The 24515-nt window shown below is 45.2% G+C and overlaps 1 protein-coding gene across 4 annotated transcripts in view; it reads left to right on the forward strand.

Annotated features, from left to right (window-relative positions):
- Window positions 1–24515, forward strand: part of RIMBP2 (RIMS binding protein 2) — a 374947-nt gene that overhangs the window by 24636 nt on the left and 325796 nt on the right. For all 4 annotated transcript variants that reach the window (XM_054006698.1, XM_054006700.1, XM_054006701.1 and 1 more), the window contains exons 3-4: window positions 4794–4907; window positions 22795–23004. In XM_054006698.1, the coding sequence (XP_053862673.1) occupies window positions 4794–4907; window positions 22795–23004 (324 nt within the window). The remainder of the gene's footprint in view (window positions 1–4793; window positions 4908–22794; window positions 23005–24515) is intronic.

Consider the following 24515-nt stretch of genomic DNA (forward strand, 5'->3'; position numbering starts at 1 on the left):
TATTCAATCAACATCTTCTTTAAATTGTATCAAGTACTGGGTCATGGTGACCAAATAGCCTCAGCCTATATCATTGAACCACCTGACTCGAGCGGGGATCAGGGGGCTGGGGAGACGTTGCTGTCAGTCACTTCTGTTACTCTCCCACTGCCTTCTTGGTTATCCAAGATTAAGTGTTATGTAAAGACAAGGAACAACTGCTTTCTGGGACTGTCAGGCAGCATACAAAGGGGGAGAGCTGGGAACTCCATTATACGAGGTCCCTATTTAAACCTGCTGTAAAAGGGATAAGCAAACACCAGCTCCCCTTCTGCACTGAGAAAAGGCCAGCCTGGCAAGAGAATAGAAGGTCCTGGAGTGGGTAGTAAGAGAATTGTGGCTGCTTTCCTGTTGGGAATCCCCTGGCCAGCACAAGCTTTTAGATGTGAGCAGGCTCCTCTCAGCCTGACGGAAAAGGGATCTCTTTGTGCTTATCCATTTCAGGGCCTCGTTGTCATTTCATACATCATTGTCCTTTGGGCTGGAGAGTTGCTGCTTGCCTTCCTCTACACCAGGATAAACGGAGGAGGAAAGAGGAGGATGTGGCCAGTGAACACAGTATTACATTCAACTAACCAAGTCCCTTTTCTTGTGAATAACACGTCTTGCTTGCCTGTTGAATCTCACCCCTGCTTTGTCTTTTTGTTATTAAGATACATAAGATCTCTGAGTTAGGGATTGTCTTAATAATAAATATCACCTCACTCTTATGTAGCACTTTTCATCAGTAACTCTCAAAGCACTTTACAAAGGAAATAGGATCATTATCCCTATTTTATAGATGGGGAAACTGAGGTACAGAGAGGACACGACTTGCTCAAGGTCACCCAGCACAGCTGTGGCAAAGCCAAGAACAGAACCAAGAACTCCTTTGCTCAAGTCCAGTGCTCTATCTTCTAGGATTCACTATTTTCCACATTTGGGTACTGTAACAAGTATCTCTTAATAATTATAAATTTGTGTAACCCTTCTGCCCATCTAAGTTGGCAGCAACAAGGGCCGGGTTCTGTATCTAGGGGTTTCGTTTCAATAACACAATGCAAAACCGGCTCGAGCCCCCACCCAGTGACCTGGGACAATTACATACCACCCCCTGGGCGCCTCTAAGAGGCAATACTTCCCCTCTCGCAAGCACGGAGTCTGAATGTAACAGAAAATGTTTAATAACATGAGGTAAACGACATCAGCATTAAATTGGAAAAACACCACAAACAGGATTCATACCACAAACTGTGAGCAAAAAACCCACCCCAGCAAATTGGGCTGTGTCCTTTCCCGTTGGTTCTTGAAACCAGCAACCCAAGAATCACCAAAGTCCCAAAAGTCCAACAACCCCCCAAAGTCTCTGTCCCTGGTCACTGCAGCCCCAGAGTTCAAGGGGGGGGCATGCAGGGTGTTAAGGGGCACCTTACGTGATCCGAGGCCGACTGGCTGCCTCTCCGTGGGGTTCCGCCGCAGCCTTCACCACGAGCCGCTCCCGCCATCCCACAAACTGCTCTGGCAGCTGCTCCGCTCTGCTCACCAACCTGTGAGCCACTCAGCTCTGCTCCACTTCAGCCGTCCCTTGGGCCGCTCCCACAAGGCTCCGCTCTGCTTGCTGCTCCTCCAGCCGCTCCGCTCACCAACCTGTGAGTTGCTCAGCTGCGCTCCAACTGTCCCCGCGAGGCTCCACTCTGCTAGCTGCTCCGCCAGCTGCTTAGCAATATAGCTTCAGGCTCCCTCACTAGTTAACACAGCCTCAGTGATCTCACCTCTTAGCAATTTCAGCTCATAGTATAGTAGGGGAGCCCCAGTGCTAGTGCACCATTGGCCTAAAGTGAATTCAGCTCAGCAGCCTGTAACTAGACACGTAATGGAATCAAAGTTAGCTCTGACATTCAACAGTGGAGAGAGGAAGTAGTGCAATTGGTGTTTTAAACCCTCAGAGAGGGCCCATACCATGACATACAAATACCTGCCCCCATCCTCTCTCTATTCACTGGGTTTTGTAACCCATGCCCCTTGTCAAGCAAGTGCTACTTAGGTAATGGTGAAGGACTCACTCAGTCCTTCTGTCATACAACAGTTCCACTGGCCTTGATTCACAGAATCAGGGTAACAAAACTTTATTCTTCCTGCCCCAATAACAGAGAAAACTGGGGATCCCACACCAGCCAAAGTAACCACTTTGAGTTGCTGTTGTTTCATGCCAGGCGAGTGGGTGTGACTATGCAAACAAGATCAGCCCCTGGAGTTCTTTTCCACACTCGCCATAATTCACCACCAGATGTCAGGGTAGAGCTTATCCTGACTCTGCTTACATTTGTATTATGGTATCTTCTAGCAGCCCTAACCAAAATTAGAGTCCCATTGTGCTAGCTACTGTACAAACTCATAGGAAGGGACAGTCTCTGCTCTGAAGAGCTTACACTGTAAATAGACAATACACCTCTCCCTCGATATAACACTGTCCTCTGGAGCCAAAAAATCTTACTGCGTTATAGGTGAAACCGCGATATATCAAACTTGCTTTGATCCGCCGGAGTGCGCAGCCCCGTCCCCCCGGAGCGCTGCATTACTGCGTTATATTCAAATTCGTGTTACATCAGGTGTCATTATATCGGGGTAGAGGTGTACATACAAAAGATGGAAGAGAAGAAATATTAACTTCATTTGGCAGACAGAGAACTGAGCTGCAGAGACTGAAGTGATTTGCCCACGGTCATACTGGAAGTCTTTGCCAGAGCTAGAAATTGCATCCAAATGTCCTGAATCCCCATCCAGAGCTTAGCCACAAGAACAACCTTCCTCAAATTTGATCTCCAATGGAATTCTTTAAGGAAGGTGTCACATTCTTGGGTGCAATTTGGACCAATGAGGGGTTGTCACCACCTGCCCTGCAACCATGGGTGCCTCACACTGCTGTTGTAGCTCACAACCAGGGCTGCTCACAAACAGCCTAACAGCATGCAGGTCACACCCTGAATGTCTGTGTATAGCCCTGGTCCGCAGTCTGTCAGCAACTCTCCAGTCACACTCTGGGTTCCTTCCACCAGCCTTAGTTACTACTTGCAGGGTGACCCCAACACACTCCCCTTTGCAGAACACACATTTTTGGGGAAATTGAGACTTTCCAGCCCACTCCTGGGTAGTTCAGATATTAGAGATCCATTGGCCCTCTAAAGGGTCAATAGTCAACAGTTTATTACTTTAACTGGAGTTACCAAACAGTTCAGTCTAAACCAATTCAGGGCTGTGTTTACATTAAAAAAATAAAACAAGCTTATTAACAAAAGAAGATTTTTAAGTGAATTCAGGTATTGGGTATTACAGTCAGAAATGGTTACAAGAGAAGTAAAGATAAAACACTTCCTAGGAGCTAAAACTTAACAAGCTAAACTTGGTTCAAGGTAAAATCCTTACCACATGTTCCTAGCAACATGGCTGACCAAATTCTCAGGCCAGGGGTATACATCCACCTCTCTCAGCCTGCTGCACACTCCGTGTCCATGTGGACACTGCTGCCATGCACTAACAGTTCTCTCGCTTGCTTTGAGCTGTCCCACTTTGAAATGGGAGTAGATCAAAGCACACTAGGGAAGTGTTAATCCACGGCAGCTGGCTAGTGTGGGGTAGATTTATGCCCCAACTTGCAGTGAACTAATTGTTCATGTAGACAAGCCTTTGGGAGCGGGGGGGGGCATGATGGGGAGGAGAGAGGGGAGTCTTCAGGGCATAGCTGCTCTAATTCTGCTGCATACCTACCAGTTACCAAGGGGGCTAAGTGATGAAATGGAAAGGGCGCTGGCTTTCAAGGTACTTGCATGGCACATGGAAAGGAGCTTGGTAATCATGTCACAACACAATATGTTTTCACAAATGACAATGCAATCCAGCATGAGTGGCAGTTCCAGTGCTCCACCCCAGATTACCTTACTAGGGGTTCTTTCGAGATGCAGGCATGCCGCAAAGCTTTGTGTGTGGATAAGCTTGTCCATCAGCTTCCTGTGGAATATCCTGCTCGAGCCAATGCTAATGTCTTTCCCCTTCATAAGCGTAGCATGTAGCAAAATTAAAGGCAAAGAAATGTTTTTCTGGGGAAAAGAAAGTCTAACTGCAGCAGTTTAACAGTACACCACATCTTAAAAATAAATACCCAATCCTCTCATGCACTTGGAACAGAGCGGTTGACTTTTTTTTTTGTTTCTGTTCTCATTCTATATTGGGTAGCATCAGCAGGCTCGAAGATCCCTGTGCATGAGTGTTCTCATCACACTTAGGTCCAATCAGGCCATGTGACAAAGGGTATCTCCTGCCCCCGTGTTGACCATAGCTAACAATTGTGGTGAGCTGGAGGTCCTCAAGCATTCACCCACATAGATGCTCCACACAAATACTGCCCTTTCCTAGCAGCTGGTAGGGAGACGCAGTGCCACATAACTATTAGAGGGTGTTTTAAGAGTGGAGTTATTTGTAGTGTAGTAGCACTGAGGAGCTGCAATCATGCGCCAGGGGCCCATTGTGCTAAGCACTGTACGAACACAAAACAAATAGATGAGTCTGGCCCCAAAGAGCTTACGTCCTCATCCATAGACTGAGTGCCATATGCAATATGTGCTATCAGCCCTTTTTATCTTCAAGGCCACTCCCCAAAACTTGGGATTTCCCATGCAATGACAAATTATGTTCATGCTAGTCACACCATTGGTGCTCCTAATGGGAAACGTAATCTGGTTTTATACCCTAATGGTAGATCAATGATTTATTTTCCACAGCCCAAAACAGACAGCAGGGAAGCGAAAGAAACTTCAGTGAAGCCTCCAAACCGCAGACCTGAGGCCAGGACCTCAGAGAAGATAAGTGCCTCTATGTCTGTCCAGAAGACCAAGGTAAAATTTATAGCTAAGTCACATGACCTAAGTTCTCACAGCTGGTTTATAACACTACTTTAAAGAATTGCCATAAAATATTTTTCCTTGTATGCCTAGCTCGGTACGATATCTAACAGTGGGAAATACTAGATACTTCAGAGGAAGGCACACAAAACCCTGCGGTAGGCAAATGTGAGATGAAACTGTCCAGAGGGAAGTTTTCTTCATGACCCCTATTAATTACAGGTTGCCTTATGCTCTGAAACATGAAGGTTTCTATCCCTTCTAAAACTCTTGGTTATCTTTTTAATCATTAATGTCATAAATTTGGGTATTATTATCATCCATATACTCCATTCCTGAAACTTCCTGTTTCTGTTGCACTAAGTTGTGTTTTCAGCACTGCAGAGGAATGTTTTAAATATATAACATTGTTCATAATGCTTTAAAAATATCAGTATGAAATGGTGATGAGAGAGAAGCACAAATTTCAAATGTCATGGGCTTCTCTGATTTCTATGGGGCTTTAGAGTTTTCTGATTTTCTGATTAAATCACATAATAGCTACATATTAAAATTGCGGAGGCAGGAGGTGAAAATCATAGGCATAAACATGAGTTGTGAGGTTTATCTATCAAATCATCACAGTATTGGGCTCTTGTCCTGTGAAGACTTACAGTAGTAAAGCTAAGCACGTGCAAGAACAATTTCCATTGAAATAGATGTTTGCAGGATCGAGTGGACTGGATTATTGCACTATTTTGTAGACTAGGTGGTTCAGGAGATAGAGGTGAAATGCTCCCAATCCTATCATCTAAATCACTAGTTCAAATCCAGACTAAGAAAGCAGTGACTAGAAGTCCACAGGCTGTTTGAAATTAGTCTGGTGATCCCACTCCCGTTCCTAATAGACTGGTGATCACGTTGCTATTAGCACCTCATGCATTAAGACTGGCATCTCGTGCCTTGCCTGCCTAATGAGAATTGTAGCTCTTAGCATAGGACAAGTTATTTAACTCACTCTGGTTCTACCCGTTATGCTTATCCCAGACCTCAAGAAGTGTTCAATGTAAGCTCAAAAGCTTGTGTCTCTTACCAACAGCAGTTGGTCCAATAAAAGATGATATGTCACCCACCTGGAATCTCAGGAAACAGGCTGTATTATATCTGCATAGTGATGATGCACTATATTTCAAAAGGTGTTGAAGGAAAACATCCTCTGGGTTTTTATGGAAATATCTGAGGGTCAAATGTCCTCTGGCACCTTATAGACTAACAGAAGTATTGGAGCATAAGCTTTCGTGGGTGAATCCCCACTTCGTCAGACGCATGTGCAAATTTCTATAAAGAGCCCATGTATAGGGGCGCCTCTTTGTGGTCATCTGTTCCAAACTCCTACCCCTTGTCTTGGGGTGGAGACCCTCCTACGACATTGGAGGAGGCAAGAATTCACCCAAACAGCCGAAACCCCACGGAGCGCCACACTGCTGAACACCCCCCACGCGGAACGCTGCCGAACTCCTCCCTGTGGAGCGCCGCACCGCCGAACACCCCCACCGAGCTGCTGAACCCCCGCTGAGCGCTGCGCTGCCCCCCCCCCAAGATTGGCCACCCCTTACCAGGTGCCGCCCCAAGCACGAGCTTGGTTGGCTGGTGCCTGGAGCCGGCCCTGTGCACCGCGCCGCTGAACCCCCCTGCTGAACGCTGCGCTGCCGAACCGCCCCGCCAAGTGCCGCACTGCCAAACACCCCCACTGCCAAGCCGTGCTGCCGAACACACACACACACACACCCCGCGGAGTGCCCCGCCGCGCCGCCACCCCCCCCCGCAGAGCGCCGCTGCTGAATTCCCCCCCCGCGCACCCAGCCCCCAAAACAAAAACAACCCACCCCACCCCCCCAGTGCCGCCCAACCAAACCCAAAAAACAACAACAAAAAACCCTGAGCGCCCGCCCCCCTCGCCACCCTAAGACTGGCCGCCCCTTTCCAGGTGCTGCCCCAAGCACGCGCTTGGTCGGCTGGTGCCTGGAGCCGGCCCTGCCTGCAGCAGCCGCTGCTATCCCCTCATCAGCCTGCACAGTCCCTTCTCCAATCTCAGAAGAGCTGGCAGCAGGGAGCAGGGGTAGGATTTCCAGCCCGCCAGAGTTTGTGAGGGTGGAGAGGGCGCATTCCTCCACCAGTTAGGGCCATGGTGCGCAGGGTCGTTTTTCACAGCAGTGTGGCTGATTCGTGGAGTGAGCTTCCTGAGCACTCACAGGCAGTGGGGTCAACAACAATAATTGGTGATTACTTCTTCCTCTTTATTTGCCAAAGCCTGTTACACACTTTTCATATTGCTGGGACTGAGTGTGGGGGCTGCAGCTGGCTGTATGCAGGAGATCAGGGTAACAGGGTGGTCTGCCCCTTAAAGGCAAGGGGGCCTGGGGCCAGGCAGCCTGTTCAGTTATCAGACCCTGCTGGAAAAGGGAAAGGTGGTCCCTATAAAGGGCTGGGAGAGCTCAACCGGAGAGAGCACTGCAAGCGGGAGATTAGCTCACGTGGCAGGCTCTGGTGTGGGGGAAGAGATATGAAGGGAATGGCCTATGGGACCCTGCAGTCTCCTTTGGTCGTGTTGAAAGAATACAACTGTGCCCTAAAGGAAAGGCTTGAAAGACTTCGGGTGTGATGTCAGCCCTTCCTGGGCTGGGGAGTCAGGCCAGCATCTTACAATTGAGCTAGCGGACCAGAGTGGTTTCTTTTGGCACTACAGTATGTGAATCTGAGAGTTAAACTGGGATTGCAATCTGAGTTTGACCCCTCACAAGAGGCTGAATCAGGATTGGAATGTGGGCTTGGACACTCAGGCAAGGGCAAAAAGGAGTTGCAGTCCTCCTCCTTTTCAGGTGCTGAATTTGGATTGGGTTGGTGCGGAGGTGGGGAGAATGGAATGAATGAGGGGAACCAGCCTGGGTTATAGAGACAGAACTTACCTTTTATCCGTAGCAATATGGTTCTTCTAAAAGAACATTGAGGCACATTGTCAAGGGAATAGGGCGGGGGGAAGCTTGCCACGTTACCACCAAAGCTGTCTCTCTTCTGTGAACAGAGGTTTTCATTGTCCAGGGCTCTCAATCTAGCACCTTTCACAAACATTAAACATTCACTTAAAAATCAATATATATTCCAGTGTTTGGCAACACTTACCCTTTTTTACTCTGCCGTTTACTCAGTGTTTTAATGCTTCATAAGCACTCGCCTGTTAAATATTCATGTACAGATTTAGCAGATGTAACACATCACAGTTTGATTCAATTTTCCTAACTCTGTTCATTCATGACAAAATGAACTGTTTCAGAGACTGGAAATTGCATTTGCCAGAGAGTAACAACTGAATTACTCATTCAAGGTCAACGTCAGGGTCCATTTGTAAGAATCAGCTAATATTCCAACATCAAGCGGTAGAGTCATCAGCATTCAAACTGGAGACCTTTTTGGCTTCAGAAACAGGCCCTTCTACTACTATGTCAACTCAAGAATATTCAGTTCACAGAACTCTTATCTATCTCACTGGATTATTACTTACAGTCTGTCACTGTGGGAAGAAGGTGTGCCAAGTTTCTCATTCCACTGTTTAAATGGATGGGAATGAAGGATGTTAATTTCAGGAGAGTATCCATGCATCCTGTGGTGGTTAGATTGCTAGACCATCCTCTAGCTGGGATGGGAAGAACTGATTTGGTAAATATGTCTGAATAACCCAGCTTTGGAATTTAGCATCTGACTGCAACAGCAGTGTTGCAGGTAAAGGATGGACAGAACATTTTTGATAAAACATTTTTGTTGGAAAATGCCAATTTGTCCAAAGCAAACTTTTTGCAGACTGGAAAGTTTCTCAAGTCCAGGATGGAATTTGAAAAAGAGAGAGAGACCCATCCCTGAATAGCCAGTAGCCCAGTGGTTAGAGCATTCAGCTGCGAAACTACATTCAAGTCCCTGCTCTGCCTGATTTAGACCATGGACTTGAATCTTGGTCTCGCACCTTTCAGCTGAGTGTGTGCCCACATCTCAAGTGAATGCCCTAACCAGTGGGCTGTAGAGCCAGTCTCTCTTCCTTTCTCTGTTTCGATCAATATTTAATTATTTATATAAAGTGGAACAGCTCCAACAGGAGAAAGTGAGACAGAGAGACCTGACATTTTTTGAAATGTCTCAGCTTCATCCCAATGTGGAATGATAAATGTCAAAACGTAGATTTTTTTTTTTTAAACAAAACAGAATTCCTGTTTTTTGGCCAGCCCTATTTTCAGATCCCTGTCAAAACATGCAGTTCTATTGACAGGACTCACTTGCTTGGGGACATAGATATTTTATGTAAGTCCTTTGATTTAGTCTGTTTTTAGGTTAGTTAATATAAGGGAAATTAGCTTTTCATAAATGATTTCCTATTGCTTCTAGCATTCTGGTTAGTCATCCATTTCCCTTAGAAGAGCTGCCAAAGGTATTTAAATATTGGAGATATGTCCAAGCCACCAAATTCCCATGCTGATTTCAAAAACCTCAAAGTTCTGGGATTTTGGTTCAGTGTATTATAAAGTTAGAAATCAAATTTGCAAATTGAGGCCCAGGTTCAGACTTTGACCATCCATTCATTTTTATACCTGTCTGATTCTGGAGAGGGCCCGAAGGAGCAGTACCAACATAGCAATAGACACAACTGTCATTTTGTCATTTCTAGCACAGCCAGTTCCAGAGAATACATGAAATCTCACAAGAAAGCCTAAACTCTTGCGATGCACAGCCTGACGCTGAAATAACTCCTTTAAATATGGTAGCTATGAGGAGGTTTGTACAATATGTTTGGCTACCTGTGCTTTCTGTAGTGGGAGTCCTAAATGGTTTGGGTATAGTCTCTCGTTTTCAGTTGCTTATTACTTCTGAAAAAAATTCCTTTAAGGCTGAAATTGTGCAAAGGTGAATTGTTTTATACAGTGTCAAACTCTGTAAACCAAGCACTCAATTTTGGAAATTCTAAGTTAAGTTTTCTACTGCAACATTAACTCCACCTATTGTATTTTCTATTTGGCTTTTCCTTATTAAATGGAATGTTCTCACATTAATGTTTTCTATTTAATCTATAAAATAAAATAAAATATGCTTTCTACCAGCACACTGTAACTCCTGGGATTTCATGATTTTATGAGTGCTTGATATCTCAATGTTTAATGTTGCATTAAAATAGTTTGTGCTTTTAAGGTAATTGTGTTATAGCAATGACATTCTTGATTGCTCTCTCTAGATATAAGCATAATGGATAAAACCTGTTGAAGCCCAGGGGGCTTTTGCAGGATTAAATGAAGATAAAACTTGTCCCATGCATGTGCGCGTGTGTGTGTGTGTGTGTGTGTGTAACATTTTAGATGGTGTAACAATTTTAGATTTTGTGTAAGTATAATATGAATCCTATTATTATTGTGACTAGTCTTAATTGTAAATTATCTCTTGTCCTCTGAGACCTCCTTGAAAACTAGACTGATCCTCTCAAAGGATTCCTCCAAGATGGAAACTATAACTGAAGAAGCAGTCTCCTGGGGGCACACTTCCTGCCATGTGCAGTGTGCGTTGGTAGGCACTGGAGTTTTTACATGCCAGCCACCTGATCCATACACATTAAAAATGATGACTAACTTTTGGGAAGGGAAGGATTAATATAGACTGACTCCTGACGTTTAGTTGAGATCCCCTTTGCATCCTTGGCAGGTAAGCTGTGCCCTAATAAAGGACAGTTGAGGAGCAGTGTATGTAGCTTGTCTGTACGTGTTCTCCATTCTCTTGTTTGCTCCATGTGTAAGGCTTGCGCCTGTGTAACAGGTCTCACTAGGAGATGTTTCCTCTTCATCTCTATGGTGATTTTGGAAATAAGGATTTTGTCTTACTCCAAACGTTTCTCTGTGGTATTGTGAGTAGCATTCTTCCCACTTTGTGCTGTTCATTTTGGATCTTTATGTTCCAGTTTGGAAATTTTCATGTGTTGAGTTTGCAGATAGGAAGTTGGCAGCCAGCGCCAGAGAGAGGGGGACACTCACAGGCAGAGTTCTAGCTCTGAATTCCACAGCTGAGGCAGCCTCTGTGTGTGATGAATTTCCATGGTTTGCCAGAGGGAAAGCTCTGTCCTGATGAATCACAAAGAGCTTTATCAGATTGGGACTCCATGGTGAACTCCCAGCGCATGGGAGAGGGAGAAGGGGCATGCATATAAGGAGGCATAAAGATCACTAATGATAGCACTGCACAGTACTTCCTTAGTAGTGTTTTAACCTTGCTTCAATGGGATGTCCAGTCTACAGGTTCCAAGCAGAGCAGCAAAAAGGAAAGTTAAGTTAGAAAGAGAAAATTGTAAGCAAGTTACCGAAATTTACTAGTCCTCTGCTAGTACTGCTTCAGAATCATCTCGCCAATGATGATCAAAGTGAAGATCTGGATATTGACTTGTGCCCTCAGAAGAGTGCAGAAGAAAATGCAAGAATTCCTGAAATCCAGGACAAAAGTGATGATGAAAAGGATGACCCACTTTTCCTACTACATGTCCATACCAAAGTTGGATAGAATAGCAGTCATAAAGAGGATACTGTTGCCATTAGCATCAAACAAGAGCCAGTTAAATGTCCTTCTTTGATAATGGAGGAGTTTCGCACCCAGTGTCTTGGGAAAGATCTGCTCTATTTCCAGAATCACAGTGATAAATTCGTAGCTTCCAAGCAGCAATACAAACGTCAGAAATTGTCTCTCTCAGCTCTACTTTTCAAAACTCCATTTAGAGGAGAGCATTATCAGAGGCATTGGTTCTAAATCCACAGAAGGAGTATTCTGTTTTGGGTGCAAACTTTTTTCATCCCCTTATAGCACCTTCGTAACCCCAGACTTTTCTGACTGGAGAAAAGCAAAGAAGAAGACTTGTTCTCAGGAACACAGTGTGGAACATCACAATGCCACATTTGCATGGCTAGCATGTTTTCAAGGCAAGAATCGCTGTGTCGCTGGTAGACCAGGTGCCAGCTCTTGCCATGGCTGTAGGTGTCAGCTGAGCACTGACAAATTCACAACTGGAAACTAGATCAGCTCACCCGTATGTTAGTATTGATCAAGATAGGTGTTAGACTTGTAAGCATGTATTAGTGTTTAGACTCTATAAAATGCTTGTAAGTGCATTAATCTTACTTGTAATGTCTGTATCCCATGCTATGTGTAAGTTTTGCTTTATAACTGTAAGAATGCCTGCTCTGAACTTGTGAACTCAGGCAGGAGGAGTGGTTCCCCCACCCATCAAGGAGGACGATCAAAACAAAGTGGGCCATTGTGAAACATCACTATACAAAGACTTTGCTACATGAAGAAGGGCTATCAATTTGGATTCTGGAAGAGGGAAATAAAGATACTGACATGAAAATTTTTCATCTCCTTTGCTGTTTGGACTCCCACAGGGTTGCAGATCAGAAACAAAAGCAGAAATCCACAAGGTCAAACTGCGTTAGCCCTAAAAGACATTCAGTGCTGACAGATTACTACAATCCAAAGGTGCCTCAGGACCCTCTGTTGCTTTTTACAGATTCAGACTAACACGGCTACCCCTCTGATACTACAATCCTGTTACCTTTTGGAACAATAGACTGTAACTCACTTGTGTACAGTATATATGTTGCCTGCTTTAAACTGTAAATAACTGTTCTTTTTCCTAGTTAATAAATTCTTAGTTTACTGAAGCGTTGGCTACAAGCATTGTCTTTGGTGTGAGGTCTAAGGTACAAATTGACCTGGGGTAAGTGACTGGTCTCTTGGGATTTGGAAGCAACCTGAATATTTTGTTATCTTTGGTACAAGTGACCATTTATCACCAAGTCCAGCTTGCCTGGGTGGCAAGATTGACTGGAATGCCCAAGGGGACTGTCTGTGACTCTGTGGTGAGACTGTCACAGAACTTCACAAGTTCACATTTGTTACTAGGTTGGTGAAATCTAGTTATAAATGATACCACCAGTTTGGGGTATCTACCCTGCTTTTTGACAGTCTGCCCTGAGGTTGGCACTCATGGTTGTGAACCACTCCAGACAGTGTGACAATTGCATCAACAGGGTGACGGTACAGCTACTTCTAATCCAAACTGCTTACGGAAGGAAGTTTTAAGGCATATTATGACATCTGGTAAGCTTCCTGCTGAATGTGACATTTAGAGGAAGGGAGGAAGTTATCAGCTCTCCTCAGAACAGAAATTATCTACATATTCTTGAAGCCATTGCCGAATTAGATCTGTTTCTAAGTGAGCATATTAAATCCTACTTGTTGAAAACAATCTGTGATGAGTTCATTGAGCTAATGGGATGTAAGGTTTTTTTTTAATTTATTGTAACTGAAGTCAAACAGGGTGTGAAGTAAGAATGCCTACAAGGGTACCAAAGGGATGTGTAAATTATTCTCTAAAATTAAAAGTAATAAGTTTTTCCCACCTGTAAAACCAAATACATGGTGCCCTTCAGTCTGAACTCTCCTCATGCTTACACGGACCTGAAAGGACCCTTTTCTCAAGGGTTGAATGAGATTTCAGTGTCCATAGCATCTCAGTCCTGAGCAGCTCTGGAGCTGAAAAAGATGAAAGTTTTTAATGTCTTTTCCTTTTTAACTACACTGTTCCACTGTCTCAGATTTATTTATTCTATTTTTTTACATTTATGGACTTTACCTTTCTTGATCCCATGTTGTGCTTTACTGGAAGACTTAGTTGCTGAGTGCATACAATTGAGCTGAGCACTAGAGGACACTGCTGCAATTGCTTTCAGTGAAGGGTTCTTTGTGGAATGAAATGTTTTGCTCACACTGATAGTATAAGGCCCTGTTCTGTTGGAATATACAAAAAGGGGCTAAGGAAACCCCTTTTATGCTACAATAAGTGAACGGTGGGAGATGAAAAGCAGATTTTGGAATAGGTAATTACTTGATATGTACAATGCCAAGCATAAGAGAAGAATTTTAGGCATCTCCAAATAACTTTAAACTCTTCCAGATTGAGGTAGTTTCCTATATTAAGAATGAGAGAGTCAAGATTAGTTTTGTTTTATTTTATGAGCTGGTAGATCAAAGGCTACGGTCAGATTTTTTTTGTTTCATTTTATATTCTTCAGGTTCTCTTACCGTTCTCCTCTCCTCTGGTATCTGAACACCTTCATTTACTGCATGCTTTTGTGAGTCAATATTTTCTCTTCATTTATTTATTTTTGGTTGGGGAGAGGGAAGAGCAGACAGGCATGTTAGTGTAAGGAGCTCATGTTAAGATCATGCTGGGTTCCCGGAGCGATGCTCCTTACATAAAGTACCTCTTCTGTGAGGATGACTAGTGGGCCTATGCGTCTGGTAGACTAGTTAATACTTATGGTATATATGCCCCAGACTATACACTAAAAAAGTCTTGATACATGATGTACTCGGCTACTGGACTTTTCTGGATATCCAGAAAATTCTGGTTGCCTACAACCCAGGGATGCTAATTCTTAACTACAATAAGGCACCTTTAACTCCACTTTGCTAGAGCAGTGTAAAGGGGCCGTGGGGGTAAATGGGAGACCAAGGACTCCAAACACAGCACCTTAGCATATTGGGTGACAATGAATGCTGCTCTGCCAAATCAGCCTCTAATCAGTGGGCCATATTCCAGTATCTTTACTCAAGCTTATGCCACAAGTAACCCCACTGAGACCACCGGGACTGGCAAGGAATAAAGGTGGCAGAATCTGGACCAGAGGCGTACAGTGTAAAGCCCTTATTGCAGCGTATCAGTACTCTAGCCTCAGGGTGGGGACACAACTGTTTCCACCCCAGAGCCTCAGTCATTGGTATTTAACTGCATAACAGGACTGCACTGTTTTTGCTGTGGCAGAACATGACAGTGTTCCATTGGAATGATGGCACTTGACAAGTGACATAGCAGGGAGCCATGAACCAGAATGACGTGCATATCTGAAGGCACCAGCAAAGTAGGTAATTGCAATGCTGCAGGTGTTGGGATATGGCAGAATGCTAGGTGGAACAGAAACGGCGAACCAGTAATAATAATATATGGAGATATACCTATCTCATAGAACTGGAAGGGACCTTGAAAGGTCATCAAGTCCAGCCCTCTGCCTTTCACTAGCAGGACCAAATACTGATTTTTGCCTCAGATCCCTAAATGGCCCCCTCAAGGATTGAACTCACAATCCTGGGTTTAGCAGGCCAATGCTCGAACCACTGAGCTATCCCTCCCTCCATAGAAGCACTATGGTGCCATCAAGTGGTAAATTGATTGATAACTGTAATAATCATTCGGGTTCGTCAAGTTCATTTAATTAATCAAATTCTACAAATGCAGGCATTTTTCTTTTCTTTAAATCTCCGCTGGGTTCCCCCATCATTTGTACCTTGTGATTAGTCAGGAGGTATTGTCTTCTGTTCCCTGATTGGATGAATGAGACACAAGTGAATAATTAATAATGCATTTCTGGTATGCATTTGGGAGACTCCTGGGAAATATAAACAGCTTTGTGAATGCCGGGCACTGTAGTTTCAATATTCATGAATAGAAGATAACATGACTCCAAGAACAGCAGTCAATCGAATTGGAGTCGTTTGCTCCCACACATTTCCAAAATTTCCCCCATTCTTTTGATAAACGCTGGGATTTTCAGAAGTACTTAGCTTTAGCCTGATTTTCCTGCTATTCAGGTCAATGGCAAAATTCCCATGGATTCAATGAGAGGAGAGGAAGATTAATGTAGCACTTCTGGAAATCCCACCCTAACCCAAAACTGGACTTGCGAGAAGATATGGAGGAAGCTTAGTTTATAGTCCTTTTAATCATTTATCCAGAGAGATTTCTTATTGACCACCTAGACCAGGATGTCTTGTTTTAGGGTGCCATCAGCATCTGGAGTTTGGTGATGATAAATCTCTGTGCACCTTTGTCGATCCAACCACAAGATCAGGGCCTGAGTTTGCAGATTGCACTTGCAGAGAGGAGAGCTGAAAATTATGACCAGAGGCTCTGAAATAAAGTACTTAATCCTCTCCATGTTAGTGCTCTCCTTCGTATTGCTCTTTCAGAGACTTCAGCTTTGGTATGCAGGTGCAGAGTGGTTCATAGCAGTTAGTGCTGCAGTAATTTTGGCAGCAGCAAGTCAGCTTTTTGGAGAGAATATTCTTTCACCAGGAAAGACTTGTATAGAAAGTAACAGATCCAAATCCTGCAGACCTCGCCCGGTCAAAGTTCCCATTAATTTTAATGAAACTGCAGGATGCATATGAATTTCTGGCATAGTTTGTTTTATTTTTTAAATGAGTTTACTCATAGGCTAGGTTAAATGCAATAAACAGCTGTAAAAAGACTACAGATACTAACAAATAATGCAACTGTTGAAATTACTTGGGTTTAAAACACAGGGAACCTCTATATCCCAGAAATAAACATTACCCTACTGTTTTTTAAGGGAACTTAATGTTGCCACTATATGATATATATTTAAAAACACCCACAAACCACCACAACCACATACAAAACCCCAGACTATTTTAAATGCTGCAGATGCATAATCCTCTCTCTCATCATGTGTGCACAATCTTGTTAATGTGGGGCCTGAATAAAAAATAAGGTTTTTAAAAAAAAAATCACATCACTGCACCACTTTTTTGTTTTCAGTGGGAACAGTATTGTGCTTTAAATGTTCTCTTTAGGCACGTTACACACACAACATTATGTTTAAAGAACATTAAGGTTGCAAAGTGAAGAACTGAACAGTTAGTAAATGTCAGAATTAAGGATGCCTGTGCCACCTTGTGCACATACATTATAATAATCTTTAATTACATGATGGCATACTATTTTCTCCACAGGACGTGTGCCTCATTCAGTGCACAAGATGGACAATGTTCACTTAATTAGCAGCAATTCAGTGTTTTGTTTTATCCTCATTGTTCAATGTGTGGCCCCATGCCCTATTTTACTGCACGCTGTTCACATCCTGCTCTGAAGGAAAGAATTCTGAATTTCCTCATGGGCTCCTTGTCTGATCTGTCTCTCTTCTTCCCCTCCTGGCCTCCATTTACCTCCCCCACCATGCACATTGTTGCCCATCCCAATCTCCCCTAATCCCAGTCTGCCTTCCTGGCCTCTTTGCCTAATCTCTGTATTCCCTCCCCACTTCCCCATCCAAGTCTCTTTGCCCAGCCAGTCCCATTTCTCCTGCAGTGTGGCTCCTCATCAGATCTGTGTCTCCTCTCACACACTTCCTTCTCTCATCCCATTTATTTTCAATCTCCTACTCCGCCTCCTCATCCAATCTGTCTCACTCCCTCCTCTCTGCCTTGCTGTTTCTATCCCTGGCATAGGTGCTGGAACTAGGGAGGTAAGGGGTGCTGCTGCACCCCCTGGCTTGAAGTGGTTTCCATGATATACAGGGTTTACAGTTTGGTTCATTGGCTCTCAGCCCCCCCACTATGCAAATTGTTTCCACACCAGTGATCTCTGGTTTACAGTCCCAATCTCTCCTCCCAACTCTCGGGCCTAGTTTCCTTCTCCCCCTGTCAGCCTCCAGTCCCAGTCTTCTCCATCTACAGGCTCCGTGTCCTAATCTTCTGCCCCCTCCCTCAGGTCTGACTCTTGTCCACGCTGCATTCGAATCAGGCAGTTTCCTCCTCCATACTGTCTGTGCCCAGCAGGGGGACACTGAGGGCACAGGAGAGACAAGCTCTCAGTTCCAAGCAGGGGTGCAGGAACTGGGGGTGCTGGAGGTGCGGCAGCACCCCACCGGCTTGAAGTAATAAAAACTGAATACATGGTTTCCACTTTCAGCACCCCTGCTATAAAAATTGTTCCTACGCCCCTGATTCCAAGGCCCTGGTTCTTGCCCAGCCCAGTGCTGCAATTGTAGGGAAAGTCCAGCTTCAGCCCTAGACTGGAGCATGCTGAGTGCAGATAGGGTTACCATATATCAATCCTGCAAAAAGAGGACACTCCACGGGGCCCCGGCCCCGCCCCAACTCCGTCCCTTCCCCACCCCCAGCCCGGCCCCAACTCCACCCCTTCTCCAAAGTCCCTGCCCCAACTCCGCCACCAGGGTGACCAGAGCCAAAAAAAAAAATGACGGCAGAGGGAGGCCTGGGAGACGCAGGGGAAGAACAGGGCAAGGGTGAGTGAGTCTGGCCTGGCCCCAAGCGCAGGCAGGACTCGGGTGCGGTACCTGGAGGGAGAGTAGGGGGCGGCCCCCGGGGCCAGGCAGCGGCTGTTCCTTCTCCCCACCTGGGCAGCCAGACTCGGGAGCAGCCGCTGCTGCAGTTCCCACTGCCGCGGGGGGGAGGAAGTGGCCAAGCACGTGGTGCTAGGCGGCTGCGGCTCTGGCGCCTGGGCCCGAACCCTCCGAGCCCGGGCCTGCTGTGGGGACCCAGCAGCGCGCACGTTGCGCCCAGCCCCTGGCCAGAAGCATCTGGGCTGGCTGCCCAGCTGGTGCAATCTCGCGGGCGGCCCCGGGGCGGAGGCATTGGCAGCCCCGTTCGTTCCCCTGTGCGACCCGAGTGGGGGGGGGGGGCTGGGGCCTGCTGCCCCCAGTCCGGGGCCGCCCACAGGATTGCACCAGCTGGGTCCCCGCAGCAGGCCTGGGCTCAGGGGGTTCACACCCCAGGCGCCAGAGCCGCAGCCACCGAGTGCCACATGCTTGGCCGCTTCCCCCCGCGGCAGTGGGAGCTGCAGCAGCGGCTGCTCCCAGGTCCGGCTGCCCAGGTGGGGAGAACAAACAGCCGCTGCCTGGCCCCGGAAAGTTGGAGCCCAGGGAGGAGGCGGTCCCCTTACCATGCCTCCCTATTTTCCCGGACATGTCCTGCTTTTTGTAAATTCCTCCCGGACGGAGATTTGAGGACCAAAAAGCCGGACATGTCCTGGAAAATCCAGACGGATGGTAACCCTAAGTGCAGATGGAATCTTAGGGGAGTTTAGCTCTGAATGTCTAGCAAGTTTGTACTAAGAACATTTCAACTGTGACTTTTCAAAAGCTATAGCTTGGCAAAATTTGGCCAAGATTTTTACACGAGCGGCAAAAGACATAAAACCCTGAAGTCCACCCAACTGCAAAATTTCAAATATCTGTTCCAAAGCAGTGGACCCTGGAACCACTTAAAGATGCCGGAATGTTTTAACATGGACAAAACAATGTGTTCACTAGCTGCCTCCTTAGAAACAGCTGAACCATTTTGACTGACATTTTCTAGCAGAACTCTGCATGAGGGAAACTCTGCATGAACATTTCAGCCCAGATGGTTAAACTTTAGCATAGGTACAAGCAACTGCATCATGGGAGGGGGATGTGATTCAGAGCCAGAGCTTCAGCCAGAGCCACAACTTCAAAGGGCTGTCTTGCTAACACTCTACAAATTGTTGTATAGAGTCATGCTAGCCTGACTCTGTCAACCCAGGCCGCCCAGAGGATTCAGGGGGCCTGGGGCAAAGCAGGGGAGCTGCGGCACTTGTACTCACCCGGCGGCGGTCCAGGTCTTCGACGGCATTTCAGCAGCGGGGGGCCCTTCTTGTAGGAAAATTACATTGGGTGACATTGTATTTTAGGCTGACTTGCTCTGAAAGCTGCCTCCCAGTGTTGAACTGTCTGAGGCCAATGAATTACTGTTTTCACATTGATTGCAAATATCATTTGTGGGATGATACCCAGTTTGTGTAGTTAATCTCCAGTGATTCACCACATCAGGCCATTCTGTCACCAAGCTCTTCCACAATTAGAACCATAGAATAGAATCATAGGACTGGAAGGGACCTCGAGAGGTTATCTAGTCCAGTGCCCTGCACTCATGGCAGGACTAAGTATTATCTACTCTAGAATGTGTGATCAGCAGCTCTGACATGAGGTTTTTTTAAGCATGAGTTCTATGTGCACCAGCCCCCTATGGTTTGCATTTGTTTGTTTTAAGCTTTCTGTAAAAACAAAAAAAAAAAAGGTAACAGCTAGAAGTGACACAGATCTTTAGATGGTTGCCCAGTCATAATATTTAGCACCTCTGTACTATGTTAGCTCTTCAAAATCACTGTACAAACATTAAACAAACTTAATCTAAAGCCTTTCGGCTTTTGAATGAGTAGGAGTTGACAAAACAGAGCTATTCCCTGTTGTGTTCTCTGTCCAACTGAACAAAAAGACTTCACTGAAAATCAGCATCTTAAAAGAATCATTAAGGATCTTTCAAAAGAACAGTCCAACCAAGGCTGCTGTAGTGACACGCTAGTTACATCAGGTCTAGTGTTTGTTTAAGGCTGGTGTAGAGTGAAGGGAGAGCTTCCTGTTTCGTTTGCATGTGTAAATCAAGCAGACCTTGCCTATTTTCCCCCTTAAAGTGCTCAGAATTTAGGGGAGGAAAGTGAATGAGATTCTGCTATACCAGGTGTGAAAAAGCAGAAGGGACCAAAATCTATTCTTGTGCAAAAATCTGTTCTCCCTGAAGTCAATAAGGCTACACAGGTGTAACTGTTAGCAGGAATTGGCCTGTGTTCTCATTCCATTCTCTAATCACATTTCATGCTTACCTAACATTTTCCATTTGGGAAAGAAGTTAGTTTGAGTTGGGGCAGAAAAATGAGGACAAACTTCAGGTTTATTGAGCTTTAAGTTTTTGGAATAAAACTCAAAAGGAATCAAATGTGAGGTACTTTTATGACAGATTGAACTGCTACAGAACCAGCAAATGGACAGAACCTGCCTTTAGCATTCAGCCAGTCTTTCTATCATAGCCTGCTAAGAAGTGGATTTAAAATCCTTGAGGGAGAGGGGAGGGAGAAACCTACAACATTGTGTGTTGAGCTTCCTCCAGTGCTTTTGCAACCCCTTAAAAGTACAAAAATGCACTGGCCTGTGGAACTAGGCTGAGCATAAGGAAAGAACTTGGTGGCCTGTGCATCCCAGTATAGAAAAATACATCAAAGAAAAAAATTGGATTTCTTTGATTTTTTTTTTAATACAGTTCAATACAGTATTGAACACATAAATCTGAAGCCCCTTGATGGAAGGTACTGGTAACTGTAAAAGTTAAAGTACTGGAATCCAGAATGGGATGTTTTGTTTTGTTTTTCCTACAAATGTGTGAAAATTCATTACTTATACATGGGAGGGGCAAGAGTTCTGGCTGGAGCTGGAAGAGTGTGTGCAGGTTCTGTGCAAGCTTCCCACCCTACCTCTCTGGTACTGCCTCTTCCCCCCCCCCCACCTCTTTGCCCTGCCCCCCTACAGGCACTCACCAGTTGTCCAGAAACGGGACCCAGCACACATAGAAGATGACGGTGATGGGCACTAGAACCCAGGAGGCAGTGTCCTGGAGCTGCCTGCCAGCCTCAGCGGAGGAGAGAGACAGAGGGAGCTTCTTCCCTCCCTGACAGCTAAACAGAGCTTTGGAGAAATCAGGGATGGGGCGGGGCAATGCCTGCCCAAACTACACCCATGGCTGGCACAGGTTCCCATGGTAACTGGATTTTTAGTGTCCGGTCACCAGTGTTAACCGGATACCTGGCAGTGTGTTCCTGGAGCCAGGGGCGGCTCTATGTATTTTGCTGCCCCAAGCACGGCAGTGAGGCAGGCTTCCGTGGCATGCCTGTGGGAGGTCTGCCAGTCCCGCGCCTTCGGCGTACCTGCCACTGAATTGCCGCCAAAGCCACAGGACTGGCGGACCTCCTGCAGGCATGCCGCCGAAGGCAGGCTGTCTGCCGCCCTCATGGTGACCGGCAGTCCGCTCCCCGCGGCTTGCCACCCCAGGCACGCGCTTGGTGCCTGGAGCCAGGGAGACGCAGCAGGCTGCCACCTGAGCTCCTTCCAAGCCACAGGGAGCTATATTGCCTTTCTTGCTGGCAGGAGCACTCCAACAGGGCTATGTGAGCAAGCTCACTCCTCCCTCACCTGGCCCCGGTCGCGCCCTCTGCCTGACCAGTAGGGCCTAAAAAATAGGAGGGCCGAAGGCTATAGTCTTATTAGCCTAATGATTAATCTGGCCCTGGTAGTGAAGGAGTATGTTATCTGTAGGATCCCCTGCCTTATTTGTTGAGAAGTTGGAAGGTGTGTAGTGATTGCAGGAAGAGAAAGGATGGTCTTACGGTTCGGGCAGCTGAATGTCACCCTGGAGACTTGGATACTATCCTTGCTTCTGCCACCAAATTCCAATGTGATGCAGGGCAAATAACTTGCACCAAACTTTTTCACTTGTAATCACTTCTGCATGTAAAAGGCTACATCATAATGTATATACAAAGTGGGCCGGATCAAGGTTCCACAGGCAACATTATTTCTGGCCTTTTCTAACTGGAGTGCACTTGACTTTATTGCATCCTTTTAATTCTTGTCTTTGTATGTCCTAATTTTTTATGGTTGAGTTGATTGCTGAGAGCAACCTTAACTAATGTTAAATGAAGGTGGGGTTTTATTTTTTTGGTGGGGGTTGTGAATAATTAAAAAAAACAAAGGTATTTGCTGAATATGGGTTTGATTTAAAGGCCCCTGAAGTTAATGGAACGACTCCTTTTGACTCCAGTGAGCTTTGGATCAGGCCCTAATACCACCCATCCATCTACCATAGTTACAATTGCAAAATTGTTTCCATTTAAACTCTCTATTATTACACGCTTATAAATGTCTACAAAACTTGCCTTCTAGGCTGAAATGTTCCATACTTGGTTCTTGGCTCTAGTGAAACATTTTTTAAAAGATTGAGCAAAATCTACTGAGCCGTTTTTGAGTTATGGGAGAGGAATAAAATATGCTTTTCACACTGTTAATGAAATCAAACCACATTCTCTTCCCAGACACAACTACAGCAAAAAGAGTGAAAACTGCCATGGTCATAACATGCAGTGTGTCTTCCTTTTTACCAGGACAGAAGTCCTTCAGCTTCTTCATCATCCTCCACCGCCTCAAGAACTACTACCAAAACGTTTCCTTTAAAGCACAAAACACACTCAGTGAATGTGAAGTCCTTGCAACCTCCAAACACTAACCATTATTCCCATGGTATCAAAGATCTGGAGATCCGCCTGCTGCAAGTGGAGTGTGAAGAGCTCAAAAACCGACTAGGATGCTTGAGGGTAAATATAAATCCACCTCTGTTGTGAACTGAAAAGGGTCTTGTTCACAGTGACACTATAACCAAGCAGGAAGAATATAATTGGTTCATTTTTGCTCAGCGTTAAATATATTTTGTTTTAATTTGATACTTCAACATGCTAAGTTATGTGAAAATATACAGACCTCATCTTATTAATAATATGCAGAGAGTTAGCTCTCTGCTTAGGTAGTTTTTTATAATATAGTAAGGTGTTGGAGGCCTCACTGTGCTAGGAGCTATACAAATGCATAGTGAGAGACAGACTCTGCCCCAAAGAGATTACAGTATAAATAAACAGGACAGATGAGTTGGAGGAGAAATGAAGACATAGAAAAGTGAAGTAATTTTCCCACCAAGCAGGTCAGTGGCAGAGCTGGTCATAGATACCTGACTAGGTCTCCTGACTGCCAGTCTAATGCTCTGTGCATGAGATCATGGCCCGGGATTGAAGACTCACTCAAGCAACCCAGAGAAAAGTTTTCTGTTTATCCAAAAACGTTTTCATTTCTTATCAACAGTGCACCTTGCACTTCAAGAATGAAGCCTTGGGGAAGCAAAACATGTTAGCTTAAAGTTGGCAGAGGGTGGGGGTTCCTTGCTGGACATGCTGGCTCACTCCATATCTTACCGAGACTGTCAGGATGCATAGTTTTATTACCATGTATTACTTAGCATGCTTGGTGCTTTACAGTTAAATAAGACAAGTTCTGTGCTTGAGGGGCTTAAGTATTGTCAGATAGCACAGTGATTGAAGACATGAAACTGCAGTGAAGAGACAAAACTTGGGGAGTGGAGAAGGGCTCTTGGAGAGAACATTGTTAGATTTTCCAGAAGTGGATAACAGAAGTCCTGAGTAGAGCGTAGAGATGGGATGACCAAGAATGTTATACCTGAAAAGTAAAACCTGCACCACTCGAAGATCAGACATTCAACATATGTATCCAATAGTTCTGTTCTCTGCTGTAGGTCTTAGATTGTACAATGCAGGGGACAGGGACCATTTTGTTTTGTGCCTGTACAGAGCAGGGCACAGTACCTGCTGTCCCAGTGTAATCCTATTACTCTTTCCCTGTATACACATCACACCAGTAAGTGTTGTTACACCATTCCCAATTCAAGACAAACTGATACCAATTTATATATTGTATTATTATTATGTATATGTTCAGGAAGAAAGTTGATGGTAAGACTTGAGAATAACAGCGGTCAAAACCAGCCTTACAAAATTACCACTATAATTATTGCCCCAGGCTTACAATCTCCAAAATAATGATTATAATGCAAATACTTAAGACCTTTTACTTGCCCCAACTAAAATATTATTCCATCACGTGAGGGGGTAGGTAGACTTTTGCAAGACTGTTACTTGTTTGTTTGTATTACAGTAGCACTTAGGAGCCCCAGCCATGAACTGGGACCCCATTGTGCTAGGTGTTGTACAGATACAGAACAAAAGGACGGTGCCTGCTCCAGGGGCTTACAACCTATGTA

Source organism: Malaclemys terrapin, chromosome 16 (genome assembly GCF_027887155.1).
Source record: "Malaclemys terrapin pileata isolate rMalTer1 chromosome 16, rMalTer1.hap1, whole genome shotgun sequence".
Taxonomy (NCBI): Eukaryota; Metazoa; Chordata; order Testudines; family Emydidae; genus Malaclemys; species Malaclemys terrapin.